The sequence below is a fragment of the Onychostruthus taczanowskii genome, unplaced genomic scaffold, assembly GCF_017590055.1.
Source record: "Onychostruthus taczanowskii isolate IOZ18803 unplaced genomic scaffold, ASM1759005v1 scaffold4, whole genome shotgun sequence".
In the NCBI taxonomy this organism is placed as follows: domain Eukaryota; kingdom Metazoa; phylum Chordata; class Aves; order Passeriformes; family Passeridae; genus Onychostruthus; species Onychostruthus taczanowskii.
The window spans coordinates 6,288,403-6,302,394 of NW_024501459.1; the positions used below are offsets into that span (position 1 = coordinate 6,288,403).

The 13,992-nt window shown below is 36.1% G+C and overlaps 1 protein-coding gene across 2 annotated transcripts in view; it reads right to left on the bottom strand.

Moving 5' to 3' along the window:
• Positions 1-13,992, bottom strand: part of ASPH (aspartate beta-hydroxylase) — a 114,497-nt gene that overhangs the window by 14,720 nt on the left and 85,785 nt on the right. For both annotated transcript variants that reach the window (XM_041412810.1, XM_041412809.1), the window contains 5 exons: positions 11,256-11,354; positions 10,478-10,567; positions 6,965-7,102; positions 1,109-1,244; positions 140-231 (listed from right to left, as the gene is read on the bottom strand). In XM_041412810.1, coding sequence (XP_041268744.1) covers positions 140-231; positions 1,109-1,244; positions 6,965-7,102; positions 10,478-10,567; positions 11,256-11,354 — 555 coding nt within the window. The remainder of the gene's footprint in view (positions 1-139; positions 232-1,108; positions 1,245-6,964; positions 7,103-10,477; positions 10,568-11,255; positions 11,355-13,992) is intronic.

A 13,992-nucleotide genomic window follows, 5' to 3' on the forward strand; every position in this document is an offset into this window, starting at 1 on the left:
ATTGTTAAGTTTATCGTGTGCTTGAGGCATCGTGAAATATACCAAAATTGTGCATTCCTCTATACATATCCCTCTATTCCTCAAAATCACCTGCTCTCAGTATTATGAATTTGCAAAAATGAAGAAATTTGCCAGGTACCTGTCCTCTTCTGCAGCCAGTAGCTTCTGGGAATCTTTCCAATAAAGCACATGTTTTCGGAACACTTTTACAAGCATTCTCATTTTTTCTTCCTAGTGAAAGTAATGGATAGATCATTGGTAAGAGCAATGAATGAACATTTTCATTTTCTGCTTTGCAGAAGAGCAGCAAAGCGGCCAAAGACCTGACACTGAGAGCACTGAGAGACAGGTAAATATTACTGTTCTCATTTTACAGACTGTGCAACCTAAGTACCTCCATGTTGTAATATCATAGCAGCCTACTCATTTTACTTTTACATTATTTGTGAACACCAGGCTTTCTACCATTTAAAAAGTGCTATTTTAAACATATAATCACTAATGTGGGTGCATAGGATAAAAAGATTTAAAATGTCCCCAGTATAGTAAAATTTCAACACCAGATTATATTTTTATATTAATTTGTTTTTAATATTTTATTTGGCAGTAATCTTTCATATGTGGAGTTTTATAAGAATTTAAGTCATTCCAAGAGTTGGGCCTCCCAGTGCACAGCTCAGGGGCAGGGTAGCAGGCATATTAAAGTCATGTTCTTTTGCTCATACCGTTTCTGAATGACAGAGCTCCCCTAGCTGGCAACACAGAACTGAGGACGTGCCCTCTCCCAGGTCCCCATCTTCCCTCAGGCTGACCTGTACTATGCATTACCAGGTAAAAGAGTTGGCAGCCTCGCCAGAAGAGGAGTACACTCATTGAACAGTTCCCATACTCAAGGGACCCTTAGAGGTATTTGGGGACAGCATGGTTTAGAATGAAGAACTCCTGTTCATTGTCACAGGAGTCCCAAACATTGTTTGATCAGTTCCCTTCCTCTGTACATACTGATTACAAAAACAGTTCTAGAAAAAGCTGTGATGATACTCCTTATTACACTATGTTAATCTGGGATAATGAAATTGAGGTAATAGAAGAATACAGAATGTTTTACCTTGTTGCCATAAGGTAAACTGGCTCCAGTCTCCTTTCTCCCGTAGGTTCTCATCTTCAGGCAGGAAGAGGCTTTGTTTTTTATCCATCACAGCAAGACCCTCGTCCCGAATGAGCTTCCAGTTTTTCTCTAAGGACTGTTGTGAGAGCCATGTTACTGCACTGAGAAATTACTGTTTGGCTTTAGTACCATTTTTATTTTTTCCTGTCATTATTAGCTTTTTTTATATATTTTAAAACAATAAAAGAAAGTGCTCGTCATTATTATCAAGTTTCTTTAAATTCTATTCCCTCATGTTAAGGCAGGAAAAATAACTTTCACACCACTCTTCAATTATATTGGGATTGTAAGATTTCAACAATAGCCAGCCTCTTTGCAGACCAGGCCTGACTTTGACTTGCTTTCTGATGAGTCTAAGGGCTCTTTAAGTGATCATTTTGTATTGCAAGCTAAATGTATTGATCTTCCTAAATGCTGTGCATGTGACCTGGAATCATTCTGGCAACTGGAAAACCACTTACATAACCTGAAACTCCAGGTGTTGGCAGCATATTGCAGGCCAAAGAGGCCAAATTTAAACACACCACTTGAGTTGAAGTTTATGATTGAAACCTTAAAAGAAGCTTGCTGAGATTCACTTGCATGTGTTGATGCTATTGCAAAAGTCATATGCAACTTGAAATGCCAGGTGATCACTTATGGACACAATGATTGAGAACATGTGAGCTGCCTTACACTTCACACATAAAAACCCACAAAACAGCAGAATTAAAATTTCTGTTCTCCACTGCCTTAGGACATTATATTTGGAGAAATCAGCTTAGAAAACCTTTTATTCTACCAATAATAAGTCATTTTAATGTTATAGCAATATAAATGGAAAACCCACAGTATAACAATGGATCTGGATAAAAGTAACTTCAATTTCCCAACAGCTTACTTTTCCCACTAAACCTTATTTTGGGTGAATAGTTTTCATTTTCCCTTTGTGCTCTTGAACAATGCATTTCTGTAAGACATTTTCAACCCATTTCACACTGAAATAAGCAATGTTATGTTCCCACACTACCTCCTTATATGATGAGTAAAAGGTGATTTAGGTGCTAGGTGATATAAGTGCCCCCTTTTAGTCTTAAAACTTCATATGTTTATTAGCCGTTCTCATGTAAATTAAACAGCTGCATTTTCCACTTGAGTTTTTTTTACTTAAAGGAAAAGTTGATCTGACAAAATTGGTTTGTATTGCTAGATCATAAAAGGTTCAACAAAGCAAACTTTGGCTAGAACACGTAGTCGATAATACAGCTACTTTCTCCCACTAGAACAATTTTAGCTAGGCTAAAATGTATGAAAATATGGATTTCACTTCTGTTATTACAGTAATCTTTGTCATAACAAATTGGTTTTTTCTCTCAAAAAATGGGGAAGAACACTTATTTTTCCTAGTGTATTCACATTATTCTCCCTCATTGATGGTTTCTACAACACTCATTTAACAGTTAGCATTAAGTAAAAATGCAGAGGGTTGTTTTGGGGTTGTTTTTTTTCTTTAGAATATCTTTGAAAAACTGACTTTTCCAAAAAGTGTAAGTGTACAATAAAAAGATTGAAAATTTCCACCTCATCAGAAATGTATATAAGAATAGTGCTGCTACTTATTCAGCACTAGCCTATCTACAAAAGGAAATGCCAGCTTGAGTACCTGGTTTTGCATCGGCTGTAGAAGAGAAAGAAAAGAATAACCTACACTCACACCAGCCTCAATTTAAAGTGATATGGAGCAACAAAACTGGAAAAGAACTGAAAATAAGTTCTTCTGTGCTTCCTCAAGCTCCAGGTTAGAGCATTAAATTAATATTGTATTTGGTGCAGTATCCTGATTACAACTGAAAAATCAGGAGGCAACAAGCACTGGGAGCATATGCACTTGTTTGCTAGCAGCTGATTCCCATAAACCTCCATATGGCTTTTTAAATACCGTTTCTAATAACAATTGAAGTTTACAGTTGCTGTACATCTGGCAATAATGTAGATTTTATTTAAATAGGGATTGTTTAATATTGGAGGTTTTTATGTGAGACTATTACATTGAAAGTATCCTTACTCTGTGCTGTCAAACCCTTTCAAAGCACGGTTATAAATGACACAGGAAGAGATTAAGAGGTGGCTACCCCTCATGTGAGGCATAACTACTGACCACACATCCATTTTAATCCACTGAACTATAAAATAAAATTGTGGTGAAGAGTTTAATGTACTTCACTTTGTTATGGAAACAGAACAGGAAAGCATTCACAATCAGTTACCACATCTCTACTGGGTAATGCTGATAACCTCCAAGCAAGGGGTTAAAAATAGATTCCTTGCACCCATTCAGTCACTCAGAGAGCTTCAACATCAGCACCTGTATGCATCATCTTTTCTCCTTTCAACACAAGGCTCCTCTTAAAACATCCAACCACACTTTAAATACACATTTCAATTTAATTTTTCCCTTGACTATGAATGTTTAGCTATTATTACCTAAACCATTAAGGCCCAGCTGTCAACGTATGGAAAACTATAAAGATATGTGCTGCTGCCAATACTTTCATTGCCTTTCTGCAATGCACTTTTCTTGATGCACTTAAAAATTTATATAATAAAATTTATATCAGTAAATTGCAGTAAATTATTGGCAAAGCATCATCTGGGTCCTTTCCAAATGTCAAAGGACACAACATGCAGAAAGGACAAAGTTAATTAAATCATTGCCTACATATTAATTTCAGACCAGTGGAAAGCCTCTAGGATCCAACACCATTGTATCTCTTTCACTATTTTTTATATGAGCACCAGAATAGAATAATGCTATAAATGAAGTTCTACGGAAGGTACTGGAGAAAGATGCAATGACTCAATAAGACTGGCTGAGGAAAGCTAATCATCCCGAGGGAAAAGGATGGGTTTTCAAAGATGAAAGTAAGGTTTCCTTTCAGCTGAGGTCAAAAGAGGAAGACAGTTTCTTGAACCTCCAGATCCAAAGGCCTAAAATACCTGTAAATCAGAAACATTAGCAGAACATCTCTACGTAATTCACTCACCACATCCTTCCTAATATAAAGGTTCATATTTTCTTCTCCCTGAGAAATCAGGTGCCTCTCCCTATTCTTTCAAGGAAAAACATTAAGCCTCAGTGAGCTGCAGAGAGATTCAAAACTCCACTTCCCTTCAGCACAGTTCCACTAATTAAGATCTACAATGTCCTGATAAGTGTTACTGAGATTCTCAGTCTTCTCCGCCTCCCCCCAAAAAAAACCCAGCCCAAACCCCTCTTCCTTAAGACATCCAGGCATGCAGGTAATATTAAAAGAGATAAAGTAGGAGACTGTCTTTTTTTCACCTTAACCATCATGAAGTTAAGCATCAGGGCCCATTTTTTAAGTAAAGCAGTAGGACAGTTAACACCAGAAAAGGAGACATGCCACATGCCACCAGAAAAGGAGACAGTTATTTAGCACTGTAAAAATGAATCATCCTGTGGCAATACCCCTTTTTTTCACTTGCAAACAATGCCACTAGCATGGACAGTATGTTTCAGTCGGTGTGATTACAGCTAGTTAAGCTGAATGCCCCTCAGAAGGAAGTTATTAAACTGAGAATACTGAAAAAAGACAATTTTCTCTTTAGACATTCTGTGGAAGAAGCAAGGCACTGTCAAAATTCACATCTCCATCTCTAGGCCCAAGAAACTAGATGACCCTTTATAAAAAAATCAAGTCAGGTCTGTGCTGTAAGATGTCACTGACCACAGCTGTGCTGGTTAATGGAATGAACCAAAGAGAGTTCAGCCCCAGCCCCAAATAAATGCTCAGTTAGCATTATTAAGATACCAAGTTATTGAAAATAGTTCATTCCCATTTAAGAAGCAGTGAAACTCAGAGAGAGGTTCAGGGCCTCCAGTGCTGTGTACACTATGTGTCCATACTGAATTCTACCACGGTGATTTGGAAGCATTTCCCGCATTTCCCACACAGACAGAAGAGGAATGTAAAGAAATGAAGCAGTAGGAATGAACTGTTGATTGGTTTTTGCTCTGTGAGAAGGTGAAATAATCTTTTTAACTAAAACATGTATAGAAGTTGAAGTACTTCAGAAATTAGAAAACTAATGTCATCAATAATGTTTTGCTCTTTCCTGAAGAATACTACTTCTAGTCTTGCTTGCAGCATTGCATGCAATCAGAATCAAACCTACTTTCTTTCAAAACTTCAAGTATTTTCTTGAGTTTCAAAAAAAAAACCCAATACAAATATGTGTCCTGATGCATATAACTACATTTTGCTTTACACTTTAAACTGTGAGTGTTGCCTTAAATATCTTACTGCTCCCAAATTATGATACCTGTACAAGTAATTTACCAGTCACAATTTAATCTAGATTCACTGACATATTGCTAATAAACACGTAACACCAAATGATTGGAAAGAAAAGGTATTTTGAATTCCAGAGAGGCAGTTGTACTGTGGAGGTCAGGGGTGAATTTTTATCCTTGCTGGATTCCTGAGCAGTTCTTCTAGGAGTCACTCAAGATGCTGATCCAAAACAACACCTCCATATCCAGCCTGATTCATCTGAAAAATTCCCCTTAAGGTGAAACTCTGGCCATTTCATAACTTCAACTGAATTCTTTCACCCTTCAAAGCTGACTCATGCTAAGGGTGAATGGATCATTACCTTCTGTGACATAGGAATTTGGAAGGTTTACATGTAAGGAACTGTAAAACAACACTGCATGTAGCTCTAAAACACCAATCAAATAATATGTATATTTCCTTTTTGTTTGACAGAAACATATTAAGAAGTTCCCAGTTTCTCCATATCTTTTATGGCAAGAAGCATCCATTCCCCACATACCTCAAGAATTAGTTCAATATGAGCACATTTCATGTGCTAATCCATAAAGCTCACTGCTTTTTGGTGTGGCTGAGATCACATTGGAGAATCACACTTTAATCTAAATTTCTAGCCTTATTTGTGTTGCCATCAAAACCATAACAAAGAGCAATCTTTCCTTTTTTTAAACTACTTTTTTTTTTTTTTTTTTAAATAACCATCATTCCATAGTGTTTTTTTTAAATGCTATGTAACTAAGTATAAAGAAACAACTACTCTGAAGGAATCTGTTCCTTATAATATAAACTTTTTTGGGTTTTAATAATTTATCCATAATGGTTTCTCTAAACCACACACCAATAATTGAAACATACAGGAAAATAGGCTCTTCCTAATTTTTTAGGAATTATTATTAGAATTGTAGTAAATTAACAAAAAAAAAAGCAATTTTGGAAATAAAAGTTATTGTTATGAACAACAACAACACTACTTGCCTTGCATTCAATAAATAAAAAAAAACTTTTAAAGAATTTAAATTCTGCATTATTATCTTTTGTTAAATCCACCACTGGGAATCTGCACTTGTTCGTTTCATGCAATTAAAAGCTTCCAAAGTCACTAAATATTACACAAGGGCTCAAAAGCACAGCCTTTCCTGACTAATTAAAAATTCACAAGGGGTATTCCAGACATTACCAAATTGTGCTGTCATTTTCCACTTGAGATGCTACATTTGTCTACCATGCAAATTTTGTATTTATTAATAATTTCAGCCACCCTGTCCCCATTCGGAAATTTGAAAATGTCTAAGCTTATTTTATAGCATCTTACTTAAGTCTTGTGCTCAGTCTGACAGTGGTGTCTGGAATTCACAGTCAGTAGTTTTGACCTTATTGATTAGCATTTTCTCTGCTTAATAGCTGAAATTATAGCTGTAATTTTAATAAAAACAAAAGTATAATGAGTATAATGAAGCCTTACCTTCACCAGTTCTGTATACCCAGTTTCCCTTGCTGTCCACCAAGGCTGAGCTTTCAGTCCCTTGACATTGTAGAGGGAGCGCTGCCAAACTGATGCAAAGTGACCTCTTTGGTATCCAAGTTCGTACCACTTGTATGCCTAAAACATTGTAGACGTAAACAACCAAATTCATATCAGCCAAGCTCCTACAGGAAAAAAGTAACACTTCCTGGCAAGGTAGCAGACGGTCTCTTCAGATCTTGGGGTTATTCTTTTAATAAAATGAATTCTTTAAGGAAAAAAAAACCCCACAAACAAACAAAAAAACCCTCCAAGTAACAAAATAGATCAGTTGGCCAAGACAGTCCAGTCCAACATTAACAAAACAGGATAATCTTCTCACACTGATTCACATCAACTATGGGCCTGTCCTTGGACTTGGAATATCCAATTGTTTCTCATCTTATTCAATTTAATTTTCTTTGTTTCAATCCTCTACCTACAAGTGAAAGATGACTGTCTTCTGCTGCCAGTGGAGATGCTGTGATGATGAAAACAAAAATGACTTAAAGTGTTAATTATCGAATACTTAAAGGCACTTGAGTTTCTTCAAATGTTTTTTGCCACACCAAAATGGATCACATGACAGAAACTTGCTGAAGTTAATACTGGACCTTTGCTTGTCTTTACTCTCCCTTTACACAACTTGCTTTACCCCTGCATAGCAGCAAAAAAAGCAAAGAAAGAAAATGAGATGCTTGGAAAGAAAAGATCCAGCATTTGTAGTACTGTGAGAAACCATAGGCAGAGAAAGTTATACAGAGCTGCCTCCTTCCTGCCCAATATTGCTGATATAGCTGAAATATTTCAGACAACACAATTTTAAAAAATCCCCCAATAAACAAAAAAATAAACAACACCCCCGCCCAAAAAAAAAAAAAAAACAAAAAGTAAGGAAAAATAAGAATAATAATTCCAGAGCAAGAGGACTGAGGCAGGCAGCAATCCCTGCCTTGAACAGAAACTGGCAAAAGTCCTTGTTCAGAGTCTGTAAACTTGAAGAAAGTTTTTGAAAAATGTGGTCCTCTGATCTTTATAACTCTCCCAAAGTATGGAGCAAAGTCTGCAATATGTTGTTGCCCTACAGTATTTATTTGAAGTACACAATAGTGTGGATGAACAGAATAAGAGCAGATGTTCTATAAGCTGTCATGATTTTCTCCCTAGAGAAGCTCAGTAAAATTGTGCATGGGTCAAAAAAATAATAATGTAATACACAAAGGTAATACACAGTGTATGTTTAAATGCCGATATCATTTTGGTTAACTGTCTGAAATGGAAGCATTAGGATTTATAACATTTGTTCCCCAAAGTTAAAATAACAGTGAGATATCAATAGATGGTTCATGCTGACTGCCTGCACTCAATTGCAATGTCTGGACTTAACCCAAAGGATAAGGGGAATGAGTTATTTGTTTCAGCCCCTGAGCGATGAGTATGAATGTTGCTGCTCTTTAAGATACATCAACTATTATGATGATGTATAATACAATTAATTTTTATTTATTACAAGAATTGTGCTATGGAAATTGCCGTTACCAGGATGGAATAGGGTTAGGCTGCCTCACTCATCCTTTCCATTCCCAAGACTCTGTGAGAACCATTTATTTTCTCATGCAGGTCTTGGCAGGGGAACATGGACAGCTACAACAGTGTACCTCACTTTTCCAGGACAGAAATTGTTTGAGATGCACCCAGTTTATACATTCTGTGTGAAGAGTGCTTTGTTGTGTAACAACTTCCACGGTTTTAATTTCTCTTTTCTTAAGCCAATATGGTATTTTATCAAATTATAGTTGGAAAGGGCATACTCAATACTGTTCCTCTAACATTTCCCAAGGCCACATTCATAACTCCTGATTTAGCTCTAATAGATGAATATCTCCCTTCAACAAACCTTCAGTGATAGCAATTTCACATCTAACTTAAATATTGATCCGTTTCCTTGATTAAATCTTGAAATTCAGCAAGTCTAGGAAGGTCAGTGAGAAAAATTTAGCTGAACAATGGACTTTCCACTGATATATTTAGAAGTCTCCTCTATCCCAAGAAGTTAATTTGTCATTAATTAAATTTTTTCTACAGCAGATTTGGCCATTAACTCCATAAACATTAACACATCATTATCCTGGGCTAAGAGATGCTGTACATTAATTACACCTGCATGGTATCTTTAGTCAAACATGGTAATGGGACGTTCTAGGCTCAGCAACTCAACCCAGAATGTCCCATGGAAATGTACAGGGATTTGAGAGGAGACAGACTTAGATAGACTGTGAAAGCAGCCTCTGTGTGTGCACGTGCTTCTAAGTGAAATCAGGTAAACTACTTCTCACTTATAAGTAAACAATTTAAAAAAAATCTCATTGGAAGAATATTGCAGGGAAGGCAATCTAACTTAAAATTGAGATATTACATTCTAGATCTACTGCATGTATACAGTATTACAATAAAAGTTCCATGAATTATAAAGAAAAGGTAACCTGACAAACTAGGCTTGAGAAAGATCACACACAGGCTTCATCACAGCCCACTTGTCTACTGATCATACTGGAGAACTCCCACAGCACTAAAGGGGTCAGCATTTTTTACAGTTTTTTTAGGTATTAATATTGCACACATTACTGGGTAATTAAAAAGCAGTGATTTCATGGCTATTTCTACTCTGATTTTTAGTTCTTATTCTCTTCATATTTCCCATCTAGGAATTGGAAATTTTTTTTTGCTGTTGTTTTTAAATTCATGCCCATATTAAAGTACATGACTAATCAGAGTCTTCAAAAAAGGTCTTTTGCCCCCCTTCCATGACCATAGTGGAAAATCATACATTTAAATTTCACTTTTAAATATAATTTGATTTCAAATACACAAAAGAGAAAAATCTTATGGCTTCCAGCATCATATGTTTGTTTTTGTTGGCAACTCAACAGACACATAGTAAAAAGCTCTGCTTTCCTGATTGATTTGCTAATTTAGTTACTGAAAAAATTTCGTAACTCAGCCCATACATTCAGTCCTCTCATGATCCTCTTTTATCACATACTCATTGGTCCTTTTTCCTTGGAAAGAATGGAAGATTTACAAAACAGTGTTATACAAGGACTTCTATTCAGTAATATACATGTAGCTGATTCTTTTAACTCTCATTTAAATCTGTGTTGTGATATAAGCAAAAAACAGATTCTAGAAACATTTAAAATTCTTGTAAATTTTTAGCCCCTTGTTTCAAGCTGCCCTATGCCAGCTTAAACATCTTCAGTTAAATCTAAAGCAAGGGATGCTAAGAGATTATACTGCAATGCTTACAACAGATTTTTGCTGTTGAGCATCTTGACTTCTACACACACGTGCTGGATTGTTTTTGCAATGAGACTACTCTTGTTTTCACCATTAAGCCCATCATTAAGTGCTTTTCTGGATTCTGCAGCCACTCACAGATTCAGATTTTAAAGCAAGAATAGGTTAAACTTGTACCTCTTTGTCTCCCATTCTCTGTAACGCGTCACCCAGATGAAAATAAAAACGTCCATCATCTGTGCCAGGGTCACCAGACTCCAGTCCTTCCTAAAAATTACATAAATAAATAAATAAAAAAATATGAAAGGTATAAGAAAACTTACAGGACTTCTAAAAGAGTTAATTTGATTGCTGTAAATAGTCTGTCAGTCCTGTGCAAAAGACAGGCTATGAAATTAGGTAAAAAATGTAACCACCATGGTAACCTGGAACTTCAGCTGAATAAATATAATATGTCAGTAGAAAGTCATTGAGAAATGTCACCAGTTTTCCAAATCTCACATTTTCTCCCTTCAATATCTCCAAGACAGAGGCGTATTCAGAGATGGATACTTGCCCCTGACCCTATAAACATATACACAAGCATTTTATAGAGCTGGATTAAGGTTTTATTTTGTAGTATTTCTTCCCAAACACTCAGAAGTATACATAAGGCTTCTCTGGATCTTTCAAGACCCTTAGGTTTGCAGCATACTACTGATCTCAAAAAATTTAAGGCTCAGAGACCTTTGGGTTAACCATTAATAAAACAAATTCTTGATGTTTAAGGATTGATGGTTTTCAATGTACAAATTTCATAATTCAAATTTCAGTTCATAAGCAGCAATACACTAGTATAACTCCAACAAATAGCTTAAGCAGTGATTTATAATTAGTACACTTCTAGTCTTACACATTTTATACATTCAAACCCTACTTTTTGCTGGTAAAACATTCACTGTGGGTGAAAAAGTACCTGTAGATAAGGTATGCTCTCTGCTATCTTGTTTTCTGCCTTCAGGATAAAGCCATAATGTACTTTGGCAAAACCATCATTTGGAGCCAGACTTAGAACCTGATTGAGAGAAAATGAATTAAATACACCTGTATGAATCTATGCAAGTTAACAAACCCGGGTACATAATACTATTTAGTAATGCAGTGGTATTTTCTTCCATTACTGATTCTCAGGTAAACCCTTGGCTTGTCTGTGCTTTCTTTTCCTCATTCACTTTTTTGCTTTTTCCAGATGAGCCAAACTTTGGAGTCTCAGAAGTAAAATTATTTCAACAGAAATTGCTTTATTTTTCACTTCTCTGTCCTTTCCTACACTTCTCTCTTGAGTTACAGCATGCTACATTACAGAATTAAACCCATTATTAACAATTAAGTTATTTATTCCATGTTTGACTAATCAGAAGGAAAGCACCCACTCTTGAAAAAAGCTGCAACAGAAACATACCTGAAATAGTTTTAAATTAGGTAGATTTCCAGTGGTGGCAAACTAGTTTTTGCAAGAGAAAATACACGAAGCATAATGACTACAATTTAGAAAGAAGCTGCAATGTAATGTCAGCATTGTGAGATGGGGATGCGCAAACTCTGGAACACCAAGGGCACTCTCAGAGCAGTGGTGAACTGGAGCACTCTCTGGAACAGTGTGCACTTTTCTGGCCATGAGAAAGAAGGTAATAAAAAGTCTACTGCAGTAGTGATTCAGTGTGCTTTCACATTAGAAGCTGATGGATAAATTATTCTTGTGTAGTTGTGTGCTGCACTCTTTGACCAAGACCAAGCACGCTAAATTCAGCTAAAAGATTTTGTACCCTCAACAAGATTCAGATCATATCTGAGTTTACAAACTAGCTTAATTTTGCAGAGAAGAGAAACTCATGGGCAAATGTCCCGAGATGGATATTTCATGGGGAATGTGGAAGAGAAGGATTTGTGAGTACAGGGACAGCTGTAGGAAAGGATCAGTGTGTGGGGCAGTGTTTCAGGGGAAGGAGGTGTGAAGCTGCCAACCTGAATCCTGAAACATGCATCCCCCAACACCAGTCAGATAATTTAAGTTCATTTGGTCTACCTCAGCCAAGGGCAAAAATTAGAGAGAATGTCTTGATCTACTTTTCAGCTCTGCATTTCTATGATGTACATATTCAATATAATTTGTAGCTCTATGCAATATCAATTACATGGTTAAGTTAATCTGTTTTTACACCTCTTCTTTCCTTAAAATAAGGGTGGACAGTCTTATAAGGATAGACTCTCAGCCTGTGAGGATCATCACAGGAGCCTGGCAGGCAGTGGAATTACAGAGGCTGATAACCACTGAATGTCTAGACAGCTGCTAAATACAAAACAACAGACAGATGAGCAATTTGTCTTGCCTAAATCCATTTTTGAAGCTACTAAACTTATGCCATGGATAAAATGCCTGCATACATTATAGTTATTTCCCTCTGCCTTTTCTAGTCACTGTCTGAGATCACTTTTCAATCGAGATAATTACAAGGAAAATCGTAAGAAGTTTCTGGACCAACTTCTCTCTTTTCTCAAATCTTAAACACACCAACTACATCCAAGCAAAACCAAAAATCATAGCCATGAAGGTACAAAATGTTATGAGTTAAAAATAGTAACATTTTACTTCTTTTCACAGAAAATACCTATTATGAAGGAACAAACAATTTAGGAGTCTATTGGAAGTCCATAGTATGAGACATTATTAGGAAAAAGTACCACAGTAAGGATGAGCTTGATCCCTAGTATAAGATTACACTACCACCTTCTGCATCTTATGCCTTTTGAATACAGGATTCTGTGTATAATTATTTTGATCCAAGAATCTGTACCTGCAGGGAGAAATGAAATGACTGACAGAAATATTTATTAACCACACAATTTTATTACAGTTTCTTTAACTATAGGACAAAGCTATCTGATTAATTAAGACAGAATAGAATTTTCTGTATTACGGTTCATTTAAACTATGCCGAGTTGCATTAAGGAATGATCTACATTCAGAGCCCCTAAAGAGAAGCAAAGAAATACAATCAGCAGAAATTACACTGGAAGTATTTAATGTAAATTGTATTACTCTGTTGCTGTTGCTGCATGCAATATTAATTATGTTTAGAAATAAGTTTTACTAAACTGCTCATAGCCCATTAAATATTAATCATGAATATAGAAATTAACCTCTGGGGCTATCAGAGACTAATTAGCTATGGCAGAGTACTGTGTTAATGTGGATATTCTGGTTTTGGTACCTGAGATAGCTCAATCAGAGCTGGCTTATGCCTGTCTCTACGATGCTGCACTGAACCATGCACACATGCCTCAGCATGGAGACAGAAAAAGGGTAACCAATCTTACAAAGTTCTCTTACACTGTCTTTTTTTATAATCTATGGATGTTTGAACTAAAAATACTTCTAATTCTACCTGGACTACTTTTAAAGTTATGCTCTCTTTGAAAATAGAAGCAGCTCTGAATTCTACTAGGATTACCCTTAACATTATGTTTCCATGTCCCTAAGTGCAATATTCAAAAGAAAACTATTTAATATTAGAGAGAAAACTGAGATCCTCTCCAGCTGGACACCATTTTCCATATGTGGCTCATTAAAAAATTCTGGCAAACACAAATTAGGAAAGTGAATTTTGGGCAAGTTATACTATACCACACTACAGTTGGAAGCAAAAAACTCT